Source organism: Acomys minous (assembly GCF_964271855.1).
Source record: "Acomys minous genome assembly, contig: scaffold_33, whole genome shotgun sequence".
Taxonomy (NCBI): Eukaryota; Metazoa; Chordata; class Mammalia; order Rodentia; family Muridae; genus Acomys; species Acomys minous.
Genome location: NW_028182172.1, coordinates 227,856 through 254,879, shown reverse-complemented (window position 1 = coordinate 254,879; position 27,024 = coordinate 227,856). Strand labels below are relative to the sequence as shown.

The 27,024-nt window shown below is 38.3% G+C and overlaps 1 protein-coding gene across 1 annotated transcript in view; it reads left to right on the top strand.

The window, feature by feature from the left end:
• The window catches only part of LOC311591764 (protein disulfide-isomerase TMX3-like), a 33,809-nt gene extending 17,661 nt beyond the window's left edge, over positions 1-16,148 (top strand). Inside the window, exons 9-16 of the mRNA XM_084803407.1 lie at positions 1,272-1,338; positions 2,715-2,813; positions 4,861-4,918; positions 5,067-5,120; positions 7,105-7,161; positions 9,942-10,071; positions 11,604-11,672; positions 13,210-16,148. Coding sequence (XP_084659533.1) covers positions 1,272-1,338; positions 2,715-2,813; positions 4,861-4,918; positions 5,067-5,120; positions 7,105-7,161; positions 9,942-10,071; positions 11,604-11,672; positions 13,210-13,467 — 792 coding nt within the window. The 3' untranslated portion in view covers positions 13,468-16,148. The remainder of the gene's footprint in view (positions 1-1,271; positions 1,339-2,714; positions 2,814-4,860; positions 4,919-5,066; positions 5,121-7,104; positions 7,162-9,941; positions 10,072-11,603; positions 11,673-13,209) is intronic.
• Positions 16,149-27,024: the final 10,876 nt, after the last annotated feature.

Here is a 27,024-nt window from a genome sequence, read left to right as displayed (position 1 = left end):
TTGTTGCCTAATGTCATCCATAATTATCCTGGGAGGTAGATGTTGTCATTGGCTTTAAGTTTCTAGGCTGAGGCAGTTGAATCTAGATGAAGTAACTGAGTATCACAAAGCTGATGAGTACTGGGGAGTGATATCCTTAGGTAGACTGTTAAAGCATTGGTCCTACTGCTCTGTGCTCCAGAATTCCTCCATCTTTTCCTACTCAAAATATTATCCATGGTCTTATAGAAACTCTTAAGAGTGGTCCTTGTCTTTTCTTATGTCAGGCAGCATGCTTCCAGGGAGGTATCTGAAAACATAAAATTTAGCTGAATTTAAGATTGTACTCTTTCTAGTCTTCAGTAGTGTGGGTGAGGGGTTATTTCCTAGTTTTTTTCAATGCTTTTGAAATTAATTGTAGGTACTTAATGTAGAAAATAAAAATGGTTAATAATGTTTATTATTAAAAGCCTGTAATTGTTATGGTGGTATTATTCTCTAACCTGCTACCAAATCAATAAGTACACAGACACCTGATAGATTTTAGATAAGCCTTATTTTACCTGGGGCTGAGCAAATATTTCCCCTCTCAACTACCCTTCATCTCCCAGTCCCATATCCTATGCCAATTGCTCTAATAATTCCTATCTGGGCTACTTCCCCCCCATCCATAAATCATAAATACTTGCACGTGTTTCTCACCTGGGCTGCTTTGCTCCATCCATCATTAGAGCTGCTCCTCCAAGCCATTTGCTTCTTTTCCTATCTCCTCCCCATGAACCTTAGCTCCACCTCTCACTTCTGCCCTGCCCAGGCTTCAGCATTTTGTTTTGGTTTTTGATTTTTGGTTTGTTTGCTTTGTTTGTTTGGTTTTGGTTTTTTTGTTTTTTGGTTTGGTTTGGTTTTTGTTTGTTTGTTTGGTTGGTTTGGTTTTTCAAGACAAGATTTCTCTGTGTAGTCTTAGCTGTCCTGGACTTACTTTGTAGACTAGGCTGGCCTTGAACTCACAGTGATCCAATCTGCCTGCCTCTGCCTCCCAAGTGCTGGGATTAAATGTGTGTGCCACCACACCTGGCTTCAGCGGTTTTTTTTAACCAATCACCTTTAAATTAGGTAGAGCAAGATTTACACAGTAAGGGAAGATGTACCGGAGAATGTGCTTGTAAGAGAAAGCAAGCAGATCTCTGGAACAAAATAATTCGCAATCAAATACAAAGCACCAGATCATGCTATTACAGGTACTAATTGAATTATTGGCGTTAAAATTTCAAACTTCTGATGTTTTTCTGCAGTATGTGACACTGAAAGAGATTCCTGCTGTGCTTGTTTTCAAGGACAACACTTACTTTGTTTATGATGGTAAGTTCCAAAGCTTTAACTCACATAAGGCCTTTCATAATTAAAACATTGTTATAAGCAGGCATTTATAAAATATTGTGTAAGTGCTGCCACTTACAAAGTATCACATTTGATAGAATCATCTTTTAATCCTTCAGTAGATTTCCAACAATGTACTTCATTCTTAGTTGCTTCCATTGAGGTGTGTGTGTGTGTGTGTGTGTGTGTGTGTGTGTGTGTGTGTGTGTAATTATTTGCCACTTTAAGAAATAATCTGTATTCAATTTCTATACATTAAAATGTTCAGACTTAATTTTAGGAGGATAGTTAGCTTTCATCACACACCGATAAAATAAAATATCCTCAGCAGAATGAAACTCTTTACCTTCTTTAGGTATTTCTCCCCCTCTGTCAGAAAATACTTTATTTAAATTTTATTTTTATATCATCCATACATCATAAAAAGAAAGATATAATAAAACCCTCATACTCATAAATGGTTAACAGGACCTTACTGTAGTTGTTTCAGTTTTATTGTTTTTCTTTTGAAGTAATTCAAAGCAAATCCTAATGAAATTTTTTCACTGTGTTTCACTATCCTTCTTTTTAAAAATGGGGGTTATATTTTTTTAGGTAACCACTTGATTGTTGGACCACTGAAGAAAAAAATTATTTTCCTTGCTTTAGTAAAGGAACATGTTTTGATATTTTCTTATATTTTATGTCTTGATAACTGCAGAGAAAACTACACATCTCTAATTTTTGTCATTGTGTTCAATTGAACTAACTTGATACATAATTATCACTAGTGCTATACATTAGATGTCCTGCGTTACCCACCTAATGTTGCATAGTTATTTCTGTCCTTTAATTTATACAGGGGATAGTGTGGCAGATACATGACTGTCCTACATCATTAGAGTATTAGATAAAGTGATCTATACAGTGAAACATCAAAGTGCATTCATTCAGGAGATAGTTTTTGAATGTTTATAGTCATCACCAGTCAAATGAACTTGAGAAGAACTTGCATACATGAAAAGAGGAGAAAGGAAAGAACCCATATATTTGTCTGTACCTACCTTCTTTTTGGTTAAGAAAATGCTACTAGAAGTGTTCAATGTATACTTGACCATTGTTACTATTTTATGTATTTTTAAAGAAGAGTGTTTTCTTTTTTCTCCCAAGTTAAAATGTCTAGCAGTATCTAGACTCAGCCTTCAAATCTCTTATTCTAAACCTGCTAAGAGGCCCTTAATTCAGGCAACTATAAACTACCTAAGAACCAGCTTAAGGTTTTATAATTATAATACTGTTTTAGATACGTTATCACTTTGCTGAATTGAGACATTACAGCTGCCTTGTACGCTGATGTATTTCCTTTGCTTTGTTTCAAGAGTATGAAGATGGCGATCTGTCCACATGGATCAGCAGGGAGAGATTTCAGAACTACCTTACTATGGATGGCTTCCTTTTGTATGAACTTGGTGACACAGGTAACAAGCATATGGCCATTCCGCTTCATTACAGAATTTTTCTTTGAGTGCTTATTTACTGGTTCTTTTAAAGCTGCATTTCCTAATTAAAGTACACTTATGTTTGCTAGTTCTGCTTTCTAAGAGTTGAGACTTAAGAGTACCACGGATATATACTTTCATATGAGGATCAGTGTAGCCAAAGAGGTTTACTAACACCTGATGGTGATGAGGAAGACAAGGGCCTGAATGATTCAAGAATAAGGGAATAAAAAACCAAAACCAAAACCAAACAAACAAAAACCATGAAGCTACAAGTTAAAGTGAAGCCTTCTCACTGTCTCCTAAGGTCTGCTGTTACTTGTGAGTGGGAATCAGTCATACTGTTCATTTCTTAAGGTCATATGATAGAAAATGACAAAGAAAGAAAAATAAATAGAAATATAAGAGTTAGCCAACATAGAAAGTTTAAAAATTATAAGAAGCTTACTTTATTAGGAGAGTATTGTATAGGCTTAGACCCCACTAAAGGTGGGACATCTATATGTTGTTACCACATGTGTTCCCTCTCACAGTTTCATGATCATGAAATGGAAATACAGTGATAGGGAAGAAACATTTGAAAATTAGACACAATTCAAATTAAGCACTGAAGCCAGGTGCTGTAGCACACGTCTGTAATGCCAGCATTCAGAAGGCAGAGAGGTAGATGGATATTTGTGAGTTCGAGCCAGCCTGATCTACAGAGAGAGGCCAGGACAGCCAGGACTCTATTACACAGGGAAACCCTGTCTTGGGGGGAAAGAAGAATAAGAAAAAAACAAAATGAAAAATTAAGCACTGAATAGTACATGAAATATTTCAAGAAATGAAATAATTCTTATAGATGATGTTTTCAACAAAAAGCTAACAGTGAATCAAGATTATGTAGATGTATTAGAGATGTATTATGCAGGGTGAGATTAGGAAAAGCATGAAAATAATGTAAATGATGCTAATTTTTTGGTTTTGGGATTTTGGGGGGGGGGGGATTTTGGTTTGGTTAGTTTGGTTTGGTTTGGTTTTTAACTTATTCCTACATTTGTGTTTCTACCTCGAGTGAAACTATACTCAAGTATGTTTATGTATATAAATTCATTTAATTTTTCCTTATAAGTCAGAAAAACTTGCTTTCCTAAAATAAATGGGAGTTTGCTTATGTTCAGTTACATAAGTATTAGAGAGTGGTATCTCACTTTTATTCTCCCTGCTTGGTACAGTGCTGAGAACATAACCCACGTCAGCACCCCGAACACTACTGTTATTACATTGTTCTACCCTCCCGAACATTGTCAGTAGGCATATAACTTACTGTTTTACTTATACTTCAAAAGTAGTGTCACTCAATTTGATTCTATATGCCATCACTGGTGAAATTGTAACAGAGGAAATGGCTATGCAAAAATAATTTCCTTAGTGTTATAAACTACTAGGGCTTATTAGCAATTTTTAGTAAATGTTTTTAAATCAATGTCTTTGTTGTTGTTGTTGTTGTTGTTGTTGTTGTTGTTGTTGTTGTTGCTGCTGCTGCTTTTTCAAAACAGTGTTTCCCTGTGTAGCCGTAGCTATCCTGGATTCACATTGTAGACCAGGCTGGCCTCTAACATTGATCCATTTGCCTCTGCCTTCCTGAGTGCTGGGATAAAGGCATGTACCACCACATCTGGCAATGTCTTCTTTATGGTGTAGCTTTTGACAAAATATTTCATTACGTTGTTGGTTTGCATAAAATAATTTTAGAGAAATTAAAATAAAATTATTAATATTTACCTCCTAGAGGTAGAAGAAATGTATCATTTGAAGTTGACTAATTTACTGGTCTGGGCTGCAAATATGTTGGCTTAATTTTATGTAATGTGTAAATAATGATTGGCAAGTGAGAATTCTACCACTGAACCACCAATGCGTAAATGATGATTGGAATCTAGAAACATAGTCTGGTATCAGAAGTAATATTTGACAAGTATGGGTTATGTGAGTTATGTCTTTCTCAATTCAAGGAAATGAAAGATACTATTCTTAATTTCAGGAAAGCTTGTGGCTATTGTAGTCATTGATGAGAAAAACACATCACTTGAGCATACCAAGTATAGTTGCTTTGAAACAAATTTAAGCTTCAAATGCCATGCCAGCTTTGTGTAGTCTACATAGAGTGTCTTGCAACAGATGTTGTAATGGGATAGTTAAACCTTTTAATTGAAGAGGTGACATATTTATGTATTTATTCTTCTACAGATTAAAGTCAATTGTTCAAGAAGTTGCTAGAGATTTCAGAGACCACTTCCATAGGTATGTGCATGTTTTCTGAAAAGTTGACTTTGTTTGAAAGTTTGTCACTGTTTAATTCGGTTTATCAGTGAAGTAAATTAAAAGTAGTTAAGATCCCTAATCTCAAAAATTTAAGGCTGGCATCTTAGATGCTCTAAGGTCTAAATGCATGGGCTCTGACACAGCACTAAGTGGAAAATTCCACACCTGCCTTCCCATGATAGTGGTCAGAACACAAAGTCATGTTAAAGAATTGTGATACTTCCTTCATGGTATGTGTATAAGGTATATATGAGGAGGGAAAAATGAGTTCTGTATTTTTTTTAATTCACTTTATATCCTGTCATAGCCCCATCCCTCCTCTCCTCACAGGCCCACGCTCCCTCCCCCTCCTCCCTCCCCCATCCCCTCTTCCTCAAAAAAGGGGAACCTCCTTCCCTTCTATCCCAGCTCATCAAATCACATCAGGACTAAGTGTGTCTTCTTCCCCTGTGGCCTGCTAAGGTTGTCCCACCAGGGGGAAATGATCAAACAACAGCCAACAGAGTCCATGTCAGAGAGAGCCCCCACTCCTCTTACTAGTGGACCCACAGAAAGCCTGAGCTGCCCATCAGCTACGTCTGTGTAGGGAGAGATGTGCAGGGATAAAGTTAGAGCAGAGATTGAAGGAATGTCCAACCAGTGCTTGGCTCAGCCTAAGACCCACCCATGGGAGAGAGCCAGCCCTGACACTATTAAAGATATTCTTATCTAAAGATTTGCTTGCAGGCAGGAGCCTAGCATAGTTGTCTTCTGAGAGGCTCCACCCAGTAGCAGTTAGAAACAGTCGCAGCCAAACACAAGGCAATGTACAGGAATTCTTGTGGAAAAGGGGGAAGGGGAAAAGGACCTGGAGGTGACAGGAGCACCCCAAGAAGACCAACAGAGCCAACTGACAGCGCCAGCCTGGAGACTGAAGCACCAACCAAAGACTCTGCATGAGTTCTGTACTGAACATTTGGGTCCCTGCCCTAGGGAGCTCATTGTACGCAAATCCAAACCATGAAAACTCAGAAATGTCAAACACTTCTGGGCCCCAGCATTTCAGATAAGAGAGATCATATCTCATACTTTGAAAGGTAAATCAAGAATTAATTGACCTGGAGCTTCCAGTCAGCATGAGGACATATCTATGCCACATCTTAAAAGTTGGAGAAGCTGCTGCACCCAGTCATTTATAATTCATCCCATTCCTACTTCTTGAGAGTGTTTGACACATGTTTTATGGTAGAAGAATATTCACATAAATTTGCAAATTTGAAACAATTTAAATGAACACTCACATGCCAGGAAAGTGATTGTAAAAAAAAAAACTCAAAATACTAATGAAATGTAAAAAGTTACTTAGGAATAAGAATTTTTGCTGTATTTCATTTTTTTATGTTTGTTGCTGCTACCAAAACAGCAAGAGAAACCTCGAGGATTCATTATTTTCTTTGTATAAAATCTACTAAAAGTTCATTGTGCAATTCTCATGGTACATGGTAGCTGACCTCTTCTGAGTGATCCTATTTCACAGTAAATCCACTTTTTTTTTATTTTCTTTTTTGGTTTTTTGAGACAAGGTTTCTCTGTGTAATGGTCCTCGCTATGTGCAACTCTCCTTGTAGACCAGGCTTGCCTTGAACTCACAGAGATCCACCTGCCTCTGCCTCCCTGAGTGCTAGGATTAAAGGCGTGTGCCACCACACCTGGCTCACTTTCTTTAAATGTATTTTACTTGCAGCACATTTCATTGCCTGTCTTTTAAACATGTATAGTGAGGTGAAATGTCCAGTTTGTTGGTTGTGTATTTGCTTATCAAAACTGAGTAGAAAACACTCTGGTGTAAATGTCAGGGGTTCCATGTTCAGTGTTGGAAGTTTATGTGCTTACAAGTTCTAGTTTGTGGTGTGTACCTTTTTTCTCTTAATCCAATAGTGTGCTCTTTCTCTTCTTTCTCTTTGTTGTTGCTTGTGTCTTACAGAGATTTTCAGTTTGGCCATATGGATGGAAATGACTATATAAACACCTTGCTGATGGAGTAAGTAAAGTATTGATGGTTTTTCCACTTTGATATTACTAATTTTGAGAGATGGAGAGCGACTTAATTAGCTGGAAAAAACATACCAAAAAGCACTTTCTGTCATTTTCTGATGCTGACATCCCCCCAATAAATGTCTGATTTTATTTTATAAATCCTGTATTTTGAATTTATTAAGATTTAATTTTATTCTTTACTATAAAGATTGTCTCCCACTTCAACATAATAACATTTTCAAATCATTCTATAATAGGTAAATTTATAGTTTTTATAATACATATTTTAATAAGTTATTGTGGGCTGGTAAGGTTGTTCACTGAGTAGAGCCACTTCCTCATAGGCCTGACAACTTGAGTTTGATCCCCATATGCCACAAGGTGTCAGAAGAGGCCCAATCCTGAGAGTTGTCTGACTTCCACATGCAATAATCGAAGATGCTTGAAGTAATTGACAGTATTTTTTCTTTGTTCTTTTTTTTTTTTTTCTTAATTTTCTTTACATCCCATTTCAATCCACTGCTCAGTGGAGCCTCTCAGAGGACACCTATGCTAGGCTTCTGTCTGCAAACATAGCAGAATATTGTTAATAGTGTCAGGGGTTGGCTCTCTCCCATGGGGTGGTACGAAGCTGTAGTTGGACTTTCCTTCAGTGTCTGCTCTGTCTTTATCCCTGCACATCTTGTAGGCAGGGTAAATTTGGGGTCGAAGTTTTTATGGGTGGGCTGGTGTTCCCATCCCTCCACTATGAGTCCTATCTAGTTAGAGGATATTCTTTAAATTTTAAAATTTCACGCCAGGTGTGGTAGTCGGAGGCAGAGGCAGGTGGATTGCTGTGAGTTCAAAGCCCGTCTGGTCTACAAAGTAAGTCCAAGCTACATAGAGAAACCATCTTGAGAAAATAAATAAATAAATAAATAAATAAAATTTCACTGACAGATTCATGCAAGTGTAGAATAAATTTTAGATATTTTTTAACCATCTTTCCCTCCCTTTCTCCCCCACATCTTTCTCTGAAACACTTCTGCCCAATAAGTCTGAGTTGTTTGCATAAGTGTGTGATAGGTTATTGGTAACTTCACTGAAGAAAATTATAACCTCCTGACCCGAAAGCTACTAACTACCAGTAATCACACAGGAAGAGACAGGACCTCGTAGGCCCCTTCCTTGTGCATGATGAAATGCTGACAGACCCAGTCTCATGCAGGGCTTACACAGAGAACCACATGTTCAGTGAGTTCATAGTTGCAGCAGCTGTGTTATGTACAGCACTCATCTTTTTGCAGCACAACTCCCCATTCTTTAGAGTTTATGTTTTTTTCCCATTTCCACTTCCATCCCTCTTCCACATTGTTTCCCAAATGGCACTAAAGTTTTAATAATGTTTAAAAAAAAAAGAAAAAGAAAAAGAAAAGAAAGGAAAACAATTGTTTATAAATTTCCTATTGCTCATAGAACAATTATTGTGTATAGAAGTTGTAAAGTTGATCTTGTATAAACCTAAGAGGAAAGATATTCTGTATAACCCTATAATGGAAATTCATTTTTTTTTTCAGTATATGATAGGGACTTTGATAAGACCATTTAAGTTGATAGATTCATTTTTTAAATGTTTGCAGCATTCCGCAGCACTTTTGCTCCAATAACTAACATCATAATCCACGATGATAGTATCTAGCAGTAGGTAAGCATTTAATTCGTAGTTTAGTCAGTTGTAAGATCTTAGCTCAAATTACAGTCACAACATCATAGTCAGCTTAAGTTGTTAGGTTTGAAGGGTGTGTTTTAGTTTTTTTGTCTTTGACAAATACCTGAGGGAAACGGTTTAAAGGAGGTAAAATTTATTTTGGTATGTAAGTCTCAGTCAGTGTTGGTGGGTTCTGCTGCTTTCAGTCTGAATGAGGCAGATCATCGTGGCAGCAGGAATTGTATGGCTGATACTCCTCACCTTAGGTGACTAAGAAGTAAAAGTAGAGGAAGAGAAAAGGAAGCAGGAGAAACCTTCAGTGTCATGTTACCAGTGACTTGATAGATCTAGCCAGCTTAACTGTAGAAGACTCCTCTGCCTACAAAGATGATGTCACCAGCTGGGGGCCTTCACACACGAGCCTTTCCAGGCCATTTCATATTCAAGCCATGACAGCAGGGCTTAAGTGCCAAGGTGTGACCTGCCTGGTGAATGTTTAAGTACATTGGAAAATATATGTGTCCTCTTGTTGGGTAGAGTGACAGGAGACTACAGAGAATTCACAATAGTGTTTATTTAACATGTATGTTTACTCAGTGTATACAAGGAACCATTCTGAAGGGTTAGCTTGAATTTTCTCATGTAATTGTGTAGCAAGTTAGGTACTATTGGTTTCCATATTTTATAAGAAAAAAGCTTTACATGTAAGAAGCTAAAGTTCTTGACTAACATGCTGCAGTGTTAAGAGAAAGCTCCAGATTCAAACAGTGTGGTTCCAGAGACCACTCTCTTGCCTGTTGGGGTTTCTGAGTACCATCTGAGGTAGAGTTAAACGTTATTAGTATTCTGTATAGTACTGTGCAGAAATGTATACTTTGCACAGCACTTTTAATCACTTAGGTGTTGGTTTTTAGAATATTTTCATGCAATCTTGATTAATGGTAAAGTTTATACAAACTTTGAAAGCTTCCTGTAAACCACAGAGGTAAAGATATTAAAAATCTCTTTTCTTCTCTAACTATAGCTACTTAGATGTAATTGAGTGCTAGAGTATTTATTATTGCTGTGCTTAATATAAATTTTTATTTTTTTTCTAGTGAGTTGACAGTCCCAACCATAGTTGTACTGAATACTTCTAACCAACAGTACTTTTTGCTAGATCGACATATTAAGGATGCCAGTGACATGGTCCAGTTCATTAACAGCATTTTGGATGGTACAGTACCAGTAAGTGTTTCAGATCCATTTCAGAGGGATGAAGGGAAAGAGGCACAAGAGAAACTAGCAGTTCTTTACCTTAGATCCTGAAAAGAGTAGGTATTCATTGCTTGGAGGGAAGAGGGAATCAGCTTCCACCCACTGCTTTCTCCTGCCTCATTCAGTCAGCCTATTAGAGCCTCACAGGGGCAAATGTCCCTCAAAGAGTTATTTGGGACACTGTTGCCTATCACAGTGATGGGGAAAGTATTCTTGGCCTCTAGAGCTGGTAGAGATATTAGGAGGTTTGTGACCCGGAATAATGCTTTTTTAGAGAATTTTCCTGGCATGACCCTTTGGAGTCAGTTGAATTAAGGACAACTGAATTAAGTTAGCCAGACTATGAAAACCAGTTTTTTAAACCATCAAGAAATGTATTGAGGGGCTGGAGAGATGGCTCAGTGGGTAAGAGCACCACCTGCTCTTCCAAAGGTCCTGAGTTCAATTCCCAGCAATCACATGGTGGCTCACAGCCATCCATAATGTAGTGTGATGTGATGCCCTCTTCTGGCCTGAAGGTGTACATGCAGACAGAACACTGTATACATAATAAATAAATAAATCTTAAAAAAAAAAAAAAAGAAAGAAAGAAAGAAAAAAAAGAAATGTATTGAGAACCAGAGCTCCAGCAAAGAGTTCTAAAAATAATCATGTGAAAGAATTGTCATAAAGACTATGTGATCTTATTTTTTCCTTTTTCTATTCTTTTTGTTACTGTAATTCTTATTGTAGTATTTCTCAAACTAGGCTGCAACTCATTGAACAGTCGTGAAAACATATCTTAATTCAGTAATTTAAAAAAAAGTCAGAATGAGTCTTTGTTGCTTCAGTGATAATTTAATTATTGTTTTGTTTTTTACATGTTTTTTCAGTTTTACACAGACTTTGGGAAGCTCCCTGAGTCACATAGTAGCAATATGTTACTGTGTTGAAGTGTTGTTTTGATTGAAAGAAACTGAGTTATAGTAGTGAGAGCCCTTTTGTTTGTGAGTTAGTGAAACCTGACCAGACTCTTGTAACAGATATGTCATTGGTCCTATAGCTTAGCAATTCAAAGAATGGTCCAGACTTCTGGGGTAGCTAGATGCCAAGGTTTGATATCCCCAGGAACTTTTCTCTGCACTCATCTCAGCACTATCTGTTGAGCTCCATCTGCATGAAGATGTTCCTACTTAGTAAGAAAGTCTTTGGCCACACTGTAGCTAAGCAGCCAGAGAAACTCAGAGCTTGTGCAAGCCTAGGGAGGGTGGGCCACCTTCCAGCAAGCCACAAGGATTATAAGTAAAGGAAGAATGAATTGTTTAGAGTACGTTAACATGATAAGTAGGAATATATATATTTAACGTGAATATATAAGTGGTATAAATATTTAACATGATTTTTGGGGACTAGGGTATAATATTTTTTGAATCAATATTTTTACTTCTAGCTATATTTTTATGTACGTAACATAACGAACTACTAATATGTGTATAACTTGTCTTATTCTTATTAAATTAAAGGCCCAAGGAGGTGATAGCATTTTGCAGAGATTAAAAAGAATAGTATTTGATGCCAAATCTACAATTGTGGTAAGTTCTGGCAGTTAATTTAGTATCTTCAATAACTGAAAATTTTGGCATTGTCAGTCTGCTCTCTGTTTCTTTCAACTTGCCTTCTTTCTTTAATACTTTATTTCTTTATATGGCAGGCTTAAATTGTAGAATTAAAATGTGAATTAATTCTCTAACAGTTCATTTGTTCATCCCAACTGTCTTGCTCCATGCCACTTTTCATTTGTTGAGGCAAAGGCAACCATGAAAATGTGGCCTTATTGGTAAGGAATAAATTTGGGTAATCTGAATTATCCATACATAACATCCTTCTGTTTATCACTATCCTGTTTCCACCTAAATGGTTTGTCCTCTTTGTATTTTGTCTGACAGCTGCCCTCACTTTCACTCAGGACCACACATCCTCTCAACAGTCTTCAGTCCACTACACAGTGTCACAACAGCCATCAGTTCTGAGCACTTCCTTTCCCTTTTCCAGTGATACTCACCAGAAGACCTCACCCATCTGAAGTACTTTCCTTACTGGCTTTTAAATATTGCTGAGGCTTTCTAGGGCTAGAGTCAGTAGTCATACATTGTCGTGTTCTGCTTCTTTCTCACTCATCCTCAAACTTCCACCTCTTATTCTGTGAATCAACCAAAATTACCTTTTGTTCTCTGTATTCTTTTAGAGTAACAGACCCAACCCATGAAATAAATCTTAGTGGTAAAACCAATTCACGTAACTGAGGAAATAGCACATAACATAAGAGGAAGTAGTAAATTAATAAAGCTTTACTAACAACCAGATGACTCAGATATTAGAATGTCATGTGAAGAGAGTATGTATAGGGCTGTAAATAGATGGCTCTGTAGTTAAGAGCTGGTACTTTTTACAAAGGACCTAAGTTCAGTTCCCAGCTCATAACCTCCCATGACTCCAGCTACAGGAGATCTGATACCTCTGGCCTCCAGGCACCTACACACACAGACATACACACATAAATCTTTAAGTATGTGTGTGTGTGTATGAGCATGAATATTAACTCTTTACCAGAAAGAACCCACAAGCAACTTCCTAGAGTTTAACACATAGATAATAATCATCTAAGAGATATTTATAGGCGATAAGAGAAAAAGAAGGGTCTTGATAATCAGACTATTTGATTGCTTATCCTGTTGCCTGTAGCCATTTCTGCACACATGCACACTTACATGTGCATATATGAGCATAGAATTTTTGTTTATGGAGTCTTTTTGTTTGTTTTTATTTTTCGAGTCAAGATTTCACTTGTAGTCCTCGCTGTCCTGGACTCCTCTTTGTAGACCTGGCTGGCCTCGAACTCACAGAGATCCACCTGCCTCTGACTCCTGAGTGTTGGGATTAAAGATGTGAACCACCACATCGGGCTTTATTTATTGAGCCTTTAACATGGTAGATACTGCTCAGGTATTGACAGTTATTCATTGCAACTGAGTTCAGTAACAGTGAGAGAAAAGTTGTGTGGCTTTAAATTTACATCATGTTTTTTATGTCAGAATTCCATTGAAGTGCAACTGAATTCTCTCCCCACAGTCTATATTCAAGAGCTCTCCACTTATGGGCTGCTTTCTCTTTGGCCTGCCGCTGGGTGTCATCAGTATCATGTGCTGTGGAATCTATACAGCTGACACAGATGGAGGCTATATAGAAGAGCGATATGAAGTGTCCAAAAGCGAAATGGAAAACCAAGAACAGATAGAAGAGAACAAAGAGCAGGAGTCCAGCAGTGGAGGGTCTCTAGTGCCTGCGGTGCAAGAGCCCAAGGATGTATTAGAAAAGAAGAAAGATTGAGACTTCACAGAAAGAAAATATTTGATAAGATTTCAAATTATTAAAGAGTATTTATTGAATTTAGATATTTAATCATGATCTATTTACAGAAGAGAACATGTTCTTTGTATTTTGCTAACAACTGCATGAATTAAAGTAATCCTTCCATAAATGGAAGCTGTTTGGAGCAAAGAGATGAAGAGTTTGTCCAGAACAAAGTCAAATCGTTCTGTCAACTATTGTTCAGATGCCCAGTGTCTGTACACCTGTCTATGTGTGTGTTCTATGGCAAAGTTAAGAAACTTTGGCAGAATTTTAACTTGACCATTAAGGTGGAAGATGTGTGTTTTGCAAAGAGAAATAATACTTTCACCTACTATACCAATTCTCCTATATTTTGGATAAAGTTTATATAAACAGATGAAATCTTTAAAATTTAGACATTTTAAGAGAAACTGGTAATTTTTCCATCTATCAAATTTAAAGTTCTAAGTTTAAAAGTAGTGATTTTATATATAGCATAATGATTTTATTTTACTAGTTGTTTTTAAAGGAGAAATGTTACTTTTTTACTTAAACTCCACTGCATTATTACGATACGGGCATATGGTACCATGAAGTAGGAGAAGGATCTTGTAATTGACCTTTACAAAATGACCAAGATATGTGTGGAGTGGGGGCTGAAGCTGTGCTGTTTAGCAGAGCACACTGTCCACTACTGCAGGAAAGAGAGGCCATCTCACTTTTAGCCAAAGCAGCCTGGTATTTTGTTTTGTTTCATTTTTATTTTATAGCTTGATATTACTTACAATATTTCTATTAATTAAGAATGTTTTCATAAGAAATACAAATTACATTTTATGATATGTAAACTAATAATTTAAAATTTACTGCCACACCTCTATTGTGGGAGACTATAATATATCAGTGATACAATCAACATGTTAAACTCAGATATCATGGATAGAGAGAGTTCTCTTCTCTAGCCCCTCACCTTTGCCTCCATGACAGTCACGACCTCTCATGTTTTATCAGAATGCAGTCATGCCTAACAGTAGGTATTTTGTGATAATATGTTTACTACAGATCAGTTTGTTAATTTTGAGGCCTTCGTTTTAGCTAATTTCTGATTTTTTATTAGGTAATGTTTAGATTCTGTTCTTTGACTACTTTAGGGTTTGTTAAAAGGATCCACTGTGCATTTACAGACATCGTGTGTAGTTCCAACAGTGACATTTCTTGGGGCTTCTGCTTTGGTTGCCAGGGGAGCTTCTGATCTCAGATGCAATACTAATCAGCACTGAACTTAAACACGTGTGTCTGGAGCTAGGGAATTGCTAATCATAGTCTGTGTCCAAGTGTTCCTTTTCATAGTCAAAAGCATCCATTTTTAACATTTAATCATCATTAACTTTATTGATAATGTTATAAATATGTAGTCACAGGGAATTTTTAGGAAATAAAAGAATATTCTCTAATGGAAACTGGAGATACGCACTGTTAAAAGTTATTGTGAGCTGTGCATAGTGGCGCACGCCCTTAATCCCAGCACTTGGGCGGCAGAGGGAGGAGGATCGCTGAGTTCGGAGCCAGCCTGGTCTACAAAGGAGTCCAGCACAGCCAAGGCTACACAGAGAAACCCTGGCTCAAAAAAAAGTTACTGTGAAAAGTAAGCTCCTCCAAAGAATAAAGATGATTCTTTAGGAAGGTTCATGGTAGTGGGCCCAATGGTCAAGCCTTTTTATAGGAGAAAAGACCTGAAGTGCATAGAGATTCCTCATTTATGATCCTGTATGGTAAGGAGAGAGACAAGGGAAGTCCCACCAGTATATTTTAGTATTGTTCATCACTGTCAACTATGTATGTATTTTGTCTTGTCAATCATCCCTTGTAAATAAGTTCTTAGTAAGAAAAAAAGAATAACTAAAGCACAGCTTTGCATCAATGAACAGAAGTGCAAAGATAATTCTTTGTTTTCGGCAATATTTTTCTTTACGAATGAGTCCTTTGGTTCTCTGCTGCAAAACAACTTTATACTGATCCTCATAGTCTATTTATACTTTTAAAATGTGCATCGGATAAAACAAAATGTGTATGTGGATTGTAAGTAAAGTTTTTTGTATTGAACTCTTTTTTACTTGTTTATTCTTAAGGACATTTTTATTTGCATTGTCAGGTTGCTCACATAAAAACAAAACAAAACTAAAATTTGTTCATTCATGTGCTTTTCTCTTGAGTGTGTTATCATTCTGAATACTGTATGCTTATCAGGAGAACATACTTTAGAATCAAGGCACCCCTCTTCATAATGTAGTAAATGATTGATACTCTAATTCCCATGGCTAAAAACCAACAACAGAATCCTTTCAGGAAAGTGGGATTCTGCCTTTTTTTTTTTCATGTGTAAAGATCTGATTTCTGAAATTCAAAATCGTAGCTCATTGGTGCTCAACAACATTTAAGAGTATTTCAGAGAATGTGCATGTTTAGCCCAGCAACCCCAGCACCTCTGCCCTGAAATTCCTCTTTGTTGTGTTTACCAATATTTTGTAGTTTCTATTGTTTGAAATTTGTTTGAGATTTACTAGGTCTAGAGGTTTTGATTTCTTCCTTACTCAGAGGACTTTTGGAACCTGGTTTAGAACTCATGTAAAAGATGCCAAATGAGTAAAAGTAATGGAAAAGTCTCTTGAAGAGCTGAAGCAATTGTGTGTGTTGTTTGTTTTTACCCAGTTTTATTGCTCATGATGTTTCTAATATTTTGACTTGGTAGCTCTTTATTTTAAGAAAATAATATTTTCCAGCACTCGGAGGCAGAGTCCGGCCAATACATGTAAGTTCAAGGTCAGCCTGATCTTCAGAGTGAGGCTACACAGAGAAACCCTATTTTGAGGGAGAAAAGAAAAGTAATAATATTTTCATCAGTGGTTCATGATGAGATGAACGGGGGTAGGGGAGAAACCACTCACCTATTCTTACACAGAAATTGTTAAGTGTGGACTGTTTAGACTTAAGTGGCAGGACTGAATTTGCCATTTTCTTTTTATAAATATATATTTTTTCTGAATGTGCCTGAGCCCCAAGAATGAGAAAAAACAATAATTAATTGTAGAAATAATACATTTTCTAGTTTGGACTAAGCTATAAAGGTTTTTGAAAGTGTATTACTGTTAACTTGTCGAATTGTGATACTCTGCCTTATGACATCAATTGGAAACCTTTGTTTTTCTAAAATAAAGTAACTAAAAACATCATTGCATAACTGCTACCTTTAATACGTGTTTTTCAGAAGTTTGCCATTTGACTAGTTGTCTAAACAAAATAAGCTATAACTAATATTCCATACAATACTTTCATTTTAATAAGACATAGCTTATTAATAATCACAGAAATTTTAGATTTAAGCAGGCTTAGAAGAGAATTATATCCAAAACCCCAACACCCCTTTATCTACTTTTAATTTTATAAAACCTAATTTCTACAAAATTCAAAGTTAAAACTGGTGAACTTTGAATTAATAAATTAACGATTCTGAATACCATACTGTCCTGACCTCTCATTTTTATTATCAATGAACAGGCAATTTAAAGCATTGGAGGGGTGGCTATTTGTGTTTGATTTTTTTTTTCAACATTAAGTAAAGCACGTACATTATGAGTACATAAGTTTTTACACAAATGTTAATTTTAAATTCCTGACATCAGATATGTTTTCATGAGGTGTTGAGACCAAGAATAACTGAGCTCAAAATATGAATTTGAACTTGATTTGCAGCTTATGAGCAGAAACAGACAGCTCAGCTATGTGTGAAGGAGGTGCCCTGTGTTATAAGTGGGTGGGGCACCATCTGTACGGGAGTTTTCTCCACCCTTGTGAAGTTAGAAAAGCCAGTTAACCTGTCCCACTTCCGAATTACCTGTGTCTTGAGGATAATGCTGCCTATCTGTGGATTTTTTAAAGTTAGAAGACCCCATGACTGACACAGCCACAATTCATTAATTGAGGATTACTGTTTAAATTTAATTGACTTCTCATTTAGAATTCTATCATTGACCTCAAGGAGAGGAAGGATCTAATAACAAATATTTAAGTTTAGTTACCTATGAAAATCCACTGGAACCAGGCGGTGGTGGCGCACACCTTTAATCCCAGCACTTGGGAGGCAGTTGGAGGCCAGCCTGGTCTACAAAGCGAGTCCAAGACAGCCAAGACTACACAGAGAAACCCTGTCTCGAAAAACGAAAAAAAGAAAATCCACTGGGTTTTGTGCTTTTTAAATGAAAGTGATCACACACAAGGAAATGTAACCTGCCAGTTATTGATTAATATTTATGAATATCTTATTTAAAGTTCTGTATGATTTAGACAATTAGATGCAGATATGTCACCATAGGTGGAGTCTGAGGTTTCAGAAGGTACCTGTGGATCATGATGCAGATCTCAGGTTCTCCAGCACCATGCCTACCTGACACATACTCCCTTTTGGTGATGATGGTATCTTTGGAAGCTGTAAGCAAACCCCTGACTAAATGCTTCCTAAGTTGACTTGGGTGTATTGTTTTATTACAGTAAATGATAGCCCTAAGATAGTTTTCTTGTGCCTTTATCTAGGAGAATACTCTGGACAGGTGAGTTGGGGAAGTGGGTTGAGAACAGAGCTGATTTCCACACTGGAGTACAAGCAATTGGTGTGCATATGTAACTTGATATTTGAATGACTTTAGAAGAAAACTTGCTAAAATGACATTTTTCTGCCTTTGTGGAATAGTAGGAAAATAGTTTGCTATGCTGGAATGGAAAGAAATATGTAATCTAAATTGGACTGGGGATGAATGTTCTAAGTGGGAGCTGGAGACATCTCTCCCTAGTTAAGAGCATTAGGAACATACTAGGAACATACATAGTTCCAGAATATCCAGGTTCAATTCTCAACACTTACATGGTTGCTCACAATGTTCTGTAACTCCAGTTCTAGAGGATCTGATACCCTTTTCTGGTTTCTGCAGGTGCTACACAAACATGGTACACAAAGACACGTGTTAGTAGGCACTCCTACATTAAGTAAATTTTGTTTTGCTTATCAAAACAATTGGAACAAAATGTTTTACACCTTGATTGTTATGATGCTAAGCAAGTAACTCAAGATAATTCTTACTTCCAGCAAAGGAGACAGGTATGATAACCATGCTACAATCCACAGAACCAAAGGAAGCTAAGTAACGAGGGCCACGGGGGATGCTTGAATCTCACTGAGCAGGGGAAATAAGGCAGACATAGGAGTGGAGGGAGGGAACAGGGTTGGAGGAGGGGAGCAGGAGAGATAAAGTGGAGGGGCCAGAGGAGAGAGAACTGGAATGGGGTTTGTGGGGGACAAGCTAGAAACCTAGGAAAATGGAGTATCCCAGGAATCTATGAGGTGATCCTGGCTAGGACTCCTAACAGTGGGGGAAATGGAGCCTGAAATGGCCATTTCCTATGACCAGAAAAGACTTCCAATGGAGGGACTGGGCCACCAACCCAACCACAAAACCTTAGACCCACAAATCTGCTAACAAGATTTGTAAGGGTAAAGATGGAGCAGAGATTAAAGTAACAGCCAGCCAATGACTGGCCAAACTTGAGACCCATGCTTGTAAGAGCAAGACCACTCCCGACATTATTAATGATATTCCAGAAAGGTGCCTGGCATGGCTGCAGAGACCCACAGCCAAACACTGGGCAAAGCTTGGGAATTCTATGGAAGAGGGGTACAAAGCATTGAAGGAGCCAGAGAGGTCAAGAACACCACAAGAAAACATACAGAATCAATTAATCTGGGCCCATAGGGACCCAAAAGACTAAATCACATAATAGCATACATGAGACCCTAGCAGTGAAAGCTAGGAGCTATATCTGACTCTGTTACCTGCCTTTGGATCTTGTTCCCCTACCTGGACTTCTTGGCTAGCCACTTTGGGAAAGGATATGCCTAGTCCTACTGCAACTTGATATACCAGGTTGGGTTGCTATCCATGAGAGGCCTCCTTTTCTCAGAGTCTTTTCTGAGGATATGGGGAGGATTGTATGGGACATGGGACTGGGGGGGGGGGCGGCATGGGGGGAACAGACTGAAAGAGGATGCTTCGATCCGAATGTAAATAAATTTTAAAATATTTTTTTTCTTTTAGTGTGGTCCTTCTGACTTAGTTGTCTTTGTGTTTATAATGCAGATATAGTATGTGCTTATGGGACTATTAACAGTCCCTGACCTAAAATAACTATTTACAATAAAAATGAGCCAGTGTCTTAGTGAGAAATGAATGCAGATGTTGAGTGTGAGAATTATATAGAAAAGGTCCTATTGCTCTGTGCCAAAGTGGGGAATGCCTTGCAAACACAAATCAGATACCTGATATTGAGGTACATGGTTTTGTGAGAATTTAATAATTATCAGTACACTTAAAGCACTGCTTGTTTACACCATTGCTTTTCTTTAAAACTTTCAGGACACATTATAATTTCTTCATAAGCATTTTCTTATCAGCTTGCAGATGAAAATTACCTTCATGTCTTCTAGAACTCTGAGAATGTTCTTCAATATTATGGTCTTCCTAATTGTAGCCTAAAACATAATACCAGAAAATATGGAAATTAGGCAAATTTTAACTTACTATCTTCAGTGAACCTGATTAATTCACCTCATTCTTCCTTGTCCTCAATTAAAATTACAGAAGAGCATCAATAACAAAGAAACAGTTGTCTCTTTGTTTTAAAAAAGTCTTACCTATAACAGTGAGGTTCCTGTAGGTCTCCAGCATCACATCTTTGTAGAGACTCTTCTAGGAAAGATCCGGCAAAGCCCACTCTTCCTCAGTGAAGTTCACATGCACATCATCATAGGTCACTGTAACCTTAAATATCCTATACATGGTATAACAGAAAGCATGAAACTTATAATGCTGCAAATGTATATTCATTTACAATATATTCATATAATTCTAGTGCTTCCATGACTTATTTCCTGACACAGAAGTTCTAATGTAATCACCAAGTCATTTTAGAAGGAAACTGAATAATGAGGTTCACCTCTATCATTTCTGAGCCCTTTGAATAGGATAGAGCCTTGCAAGATAAATGCCAATTCACAGAGAAGGGGGAAGAGAGAGAGAAACACATCAGAGAAACTGTATGAACAATTACTAATAACAAAAAATGATGAGCAAGCTTGGTGTATTCACTCATTCCCTTAATCCCAGCACTCAGGAGGCAGAGGCAGGTTTATTTCATTGAGCTTGGTGCCAGCCTAGTCTACACAATGAGTTCCAGAACAGCAAGAGGTACATATTGAGTCTGACTCCCCTGCAAAAATCAAACAAACAGAAAAGAGAACTCTTTACTGAAGTTCCTATTAAGAATTATACATTCACTCCAGTTCTGTATTCATCCTATAAACTTGAAGTGCCCCAGATTAAACTGTAACACTAGTAAGATCTTACTAAAAGAAAATGCATGTTTAAACAGCTACAAATAGACAGATGAAAATACTAGCAATATGTTGATCATAAATAAGCAGCATAGGGCAGGAGAGATGTCTCACCAGTTAAGAGCTCTTGATGGTCTTGCAAATAATTGGGGTCAATTGCTAGTCTTTACATGGGGCTCACAATTATCCTCAAAGTTTGAGAGTTCTGAGGCCATCTTCTGACTACAGTGAAGAGGAGGCACACATGATATACATATTTATGCATACAGGTAAAATACTCATCTTCATTCAAAAAATCCTTAACAGATTAAGAACACTGACTATTCTTCCAGAGGTCCTGAGTTCAATTCCTAGCAACCACATGGTGACTCACAATCACCTATAATGTGATCTGATGTCTTCTGGCCTGCGGGTGAACATGCAGGCAGAGCACTGTATACATGATAAATTAAATATTTAAAAATTTTTTCAGAACAAACACAACAGATAGGAAGAATGTCACAAATCTGCAATCCAATGATTCAGAAGGCCCAGGTAGTATTAATGTAATTAATATGTACTATTCTGAGAAATAGAATATACTTTCTGCAAAATTTCAAAATTCAAGATGTAGATGAAGCCCAACACATGGTTGGCATGTACAAAAACATATATTCTACATATATCAGCTAATAATGAACAAAACAAGCCAGGCATGCTGACCCGCATCTAATCCCAGTACTCTGGAGCAGAGTCAGGTGGATCTCTAAGAACAAGCCCTGTCTGGTCTACATATCAGGGCTACACAGAGAAACTTTGTCTTCAAAATCAAAACCAGAAACAACAAAGTTAAAAATATAAATATACCAAGCTAGCAAAATAGCTTAGCATTGAATAGCACTTGCTACTAATGTATCTTATATGATTTAGGAGTAATGGTGAGAGCATGACAGCACAGGAAGGAAGCTGACTGGTCGATTTCAAACACAATACAGTAGATACAAAGAACAGGGAATGGGTTGAATCTATAGGCACTCAAATCCCACCTCAATAAGGAATCTAGAAAGGCTCCCCCTACAAAAGCTCCCAAAAGCTCATCAAAGAAAACCACAGATGGGAAGAAATACATAGATATATTTCTCCAAATGTTTAAAGGATGTAAAGATATTTATGTCACATGTAAATGCTCTTAAAAAGGTGACTTCTGCAGAGGAAGAATTCAATAATGAAATAGATAGAATGATTCATTCTGTGAGCAGTCAGCCTCTTTCCCCAGCCATTCCTGTCATTTTCCAATGGTCCCATGAATAAAGTGGCCATAGTGGCAGATGTTTACATAGTAACTTTCATGTACATAATTGCTTCTGCCATAACCATCATCCATGGATGTGCAGAATGCCTTATCCCCTGCAATAGTATTCCACACAGTGTTGCTCCTGACCAAGGAACTCACTTCAAAACAGAGAAAAGAGATAGTGGGACCACTATCATGGATTCCACTGGTATTGCTATGTTCCTTGGCATCCTGAATCAGCTGATCTGATAGAAAGATGGAATGTTCTTTTGAAGATACCATTGCAAAGCAAATTAGGTGACAGGCAGCTGGAGAGCTGGAGCAGGGTCCTCCAGAAGGCTGTATATCCTTTGAGTCAGCATCCAATATATGGAATGGTTTATCTCATAACCAGGATCCATGGGTCCAGGATTTAAGGGGTGGAAAAGGGAATTGTCCTAATCACTATACTACTGGTGACCCCTTAGGGAATGCTTTGCTCTCTCTTCCTGTGACCTTAAGTTCTGCTGGCCAGAAAGTTATAGTTCCAGAGAGGTGAGCGCTCCAACCGGGAGCTAAAACAAGCAGTTCATTGAACAAGAACCTCAGGTTGTGGTGATCCTCAAGCATAAAATCATTTTCACTGCTACTTCATAAGGGCAATATTGCTACTGTTATGATTTGTCATGTAAATATCTGGTATGCAGATGGTCTTAGGCAATTCCTGTGACAGGGCCTTTAGATCCCCAAAGGGTTTGCAACCCATAAGTTGAGTGCATTTAGTGATTTAGTGCATTCCTTGCTACTACAATGCCTTGTGATTAAAGGCAGTGGGAACCTACAACAGCTTAATCCAGAGGGATGACAAAAGGCACAGACCTCTCAGGAGTGAACATATGACTCACTCCTCTAGTAAAAGCACTGAGATCTGCTGAGGTTATGGCCAAGGGTGGAGGAAAACAGAAAGGATGTTAGGGGAAGGTAGTTATAGTACCAGCTAAAGCTATATGACCAGTTACAGAAAGGAGTTTTATAAGTGATATGAGTGTTCCTGTTATATTTTGTTAACAATGTGTTTGTACAGATATTTGTGCTTTCTTTCCTTAATTTCTTCTTTAGGTGAGGTAAATCAAGTAAGAGAATATTAATGGTTATCATGTTTAAATTTGAGATACCAAAATAATGTCCCCCGAGGACATTGCAACCTATTCTAACATTATAATGAGCTTACCGTTGTACAAAAGATACTTATATCACATTAGGCATAATTAGGGTCTGGTTTGGTATATAATGTGTTTTCCTTGGACTTGGAATAGTTAGTTACATCATAGTTAGGCATTATTATGACCTGGTTATTGTTTTCATTTGTGAAATTAATGATGGCATAAAAAGATGGACTGTGTGTCAAGTTGACCTGGGATGGAACTGTGATGGTATGATGGTTCTTTTTGGTTGTCAACATTATTACATCTGGAATTAACTATAACCCAAAAATGGAGGGACACACCTGAGAGGGCCTAACCCTAACCCCGCCCCTGCCCCCCCCTGTTAATGAGAAGTGGGAAGATCTACATGTAATCCACAACTTGGAGGTAGGAAGAAATGCCCTTAATCTGGATCTTGATGGAGAGGGGGGCGCAGACACCCTTTAATCCAGTTGTTTTGAAATAAAAAACCCTAATCTGGGCTACACCTTGTGCTGGAAAGTCCATATAAAACATAGAAGAATGAAGCTTTTACTCTTTCTTTGCTTGCTCTCACCTTTGTAGCAAGTCCATTCCTTCACTGGCATTAGTGCCTACTTCTTTGGGATTCCAGCCTATACTGAAGTTGCACTGTGACATCGAGGCTCCTGCAGTGAGGACCTACTGGATTCTTGGACATTGCCAGGGTAGATGGCCATTGTTCAACGAGCTGGTCCACAGCCTCTTTTTATAAATAGAGAAATTGATTCTATCAGTTCTGTTATTCCATAGAACCCTGACTAATAATATATTGGGTATACAAAGAATACCATTTAGAGCCATTTGTGACTCAAAATCATCTCAGCTCAGTTATAAATTACTTTTGATAGATTTTCATGATTAAAATGGAAAATTTTAAGCAAATAATATGTTGGTTTGAACTCTATAATAGCCTTACGAAAGTCTTATTAAACGTTAAGGTAGACCATAGGGAGAAGAGCTGCCGAAATGTCCTCTAATCTGCAATGGATGGTCCCTGGGAAGTGCTCCAGTTTCCTGACCAAGAGGAATAAGCAGACGCTCGTCACCAAGCCTAATAATCTGAAGGCCACAGTTCCTTCCACTACTATGGGCTAATTCACTGCCAAGACTGTGGGAGTGGAGCCCGAGGCCAATGGCAAAGGTGTCGTGGTGGTCATGAAACACAGGGCCAGGCAGTGGTGGCGCATGCAGGCAAAGGCAGGCAGATCTCTGCGAGTTACGGCCTGCCAGGTCTACAGGGCGAGTTTAGGACAGCCAAATCTACACACAAAAAAAAACCCTGCCTAGAAAAAGAAAGAAAGAAAGAAAGAAAGAAAGAAAGAAAGAAAGAAAGAGAAAGACAGAAAGAGAAAAAGAAAAAGAAAAAAGAAAAGAAAAAGAAAAGCAGAGCAGATCCGGTCAGTGAAAACCAGCTCTACCTGGAGCCAGAGATTGAGAGAGGTTTAAAGTGGGCTCTCCCCAACTCCTCCACTTGCTGATTTAATTTACTTTTTCTCTCCCCACTGTCTTGAGTTCTGACTCAAGTGTCTCCTCTCCATCCCTCAATACCCTTCTTCACTACAAATTCTAATGATTAAACAAAAAGACAAAAAAATTATTTTTATTTATACTTCATAACTAAGCTTGGCTGTCCTGGACTCCCTTTGTAGCCTAGGCTGGCCTAGAACTCTCAGCTATTCACCTGTCTCTTCTTCCAGAGTGCTGGGATTAAAGGTGTGTGTCACCATGCCTACATTGTCCTCAGTTCCTTTGTCCATTTCCTCGCATTTCCATACCCATCAACCATTTCCTTTGCTTATCTTCATGAATCTGTGCTTTCAATATTGGATATTATTTAAATTGCTCTTTTTAGGGGATACATCTATGGTTGTGATTGGTGTTTAGTCTTTTTTTTTTTTTTTGTAAATAATTTATTTTGAGAATGAGACCAAAAGAAATTGGAATTAGGGTGTTGGATGTCTTTTGCCCTGCATTTTTTTATCCTAGGAGGCTTGTATTCCAAGCTAACAAGTTAGGCTGCCTATCTTTTATATGAAGGGTTCAGAATTCACTATAGGGCTCAGATATTGGGGTGCAGCATCCTATTAGACCCAGTTCTGGTCTAGGCTGGCAGCAAGAATGCTGGGAGGCTTGCAGAGCAGAGCCAGGGCAGCTTGACAGTTGGAGCTGTGAAGGAGAGATAAACCTGTTTTTTATGATGCCAAGTGTGGGATCGGAACGGTCTTGTGAGAGAACAGGTGAGGTTAATCCACTAGAAGACCAACCTCGTGCAGGAGCTTGATTGGTGCCAGCTGAAAAGATCCCATGAACAGACTTCTGGGAGGAGATATATAAATAAGCCCAGAACTGGAAACGGGGCTTTTGGAGACCTGGGATAGTTTTGGCTGTTCGTTGCTGACTGCGGGGGAAGGCTTGGGGCTCCGGTTCCTGCTGAGGTTCCGGGTTCTGGTTACTCCAGGTTCCAGCAGAAGAAATCCTGCTGATTATGCCAGGAGAATCGTTCCTCGGAACTGCTTTCCTTAAGGTTTTGTTATTGCGTTCTTTAGTCCTTTTTTCCTATTGTTTTGGTTAGTCGGGTTATAAGTGACGTCGGTTCGGTTAGTAAGTTGTAATAAAATACATTGGTTAAGAGAACTGAGCCTACAGAGCTGTGTGGCCTGCCACTTGAGAAGGAGTGGGAGGGACCAGTCTCTGCAGGGCAGCGACACTAAAAACCAGGATAGTGACAAGGAAGAGACAAAATCTGGGTGGCCCTTGAAAAGGTTTGGGGAACCGCGTGACTGGAACTGAAGGATAGTGGGCGGGTCTATATGAATATGCTTCATTTCCTTCGGTGGATGGGGGTCATGTGGGGGCAGGTTGTTTGCAGAAACCCAACAACTTCCTCAGATGTAGTTTTCCGGCTGCTGGCCTGGTCAGTCACCAGTCAGCAGCACAGCGGTGGGAACAGCAGCCTAGCAGTCAGAGGGAAATGGAGGGAGAGGAGCAGCATGATTTCCTCAGCTGCTTTGCTGCTGCTGTTGTTGTTGTTGTTGTTGTTGTTGTTGTTTCCGAGACAGGGTTTCTCTGTGTTTCCTTGGCTGCCCTAGTCTTGCTTTGTAGACCAGGCTGGCCTTGAACTCACAGTGATTTGCCTGCCTCTGCCTCCTGCTCTTAAGGATGCCACTATCACAATTCTGTTGATATCTTACCATTGTTGGATAGGGTGTTTATTGTGAGTATTTTTTTTTATGGTGGCCAGATTATTTTTCATAAAATCATCTCATGGAGCATTTGCAGTATGTGTATTTGGACACTGGGTTCACAGCTACAGCAGTTACAAATCTCCTCGAATTCAAATTCACCCATGCTTTCTTAACTTCTGTGTTCCTCTATCTGCCTAGTCAAGAGCGTGTCCTCTGTCCTGGGTAATAGGTATCCACAAAATACATGTTGGTCATATGTGGAACCAGTGCAGATTTGATTGAATCAGAAAATTTACTTTATAAAACACCATAGTTAGCCAGGCGTGGTGGCGCACGCCTTTAATCCCAGCACTTGGGAGGCAGAGGCAGGCAATTGCTGTGAGTTTGAGGCCAGCCTGGTCTACAGAGTGAGTCCAGGACAGCCAAGGTTACACAGAGGAACCCTGTCTTGAA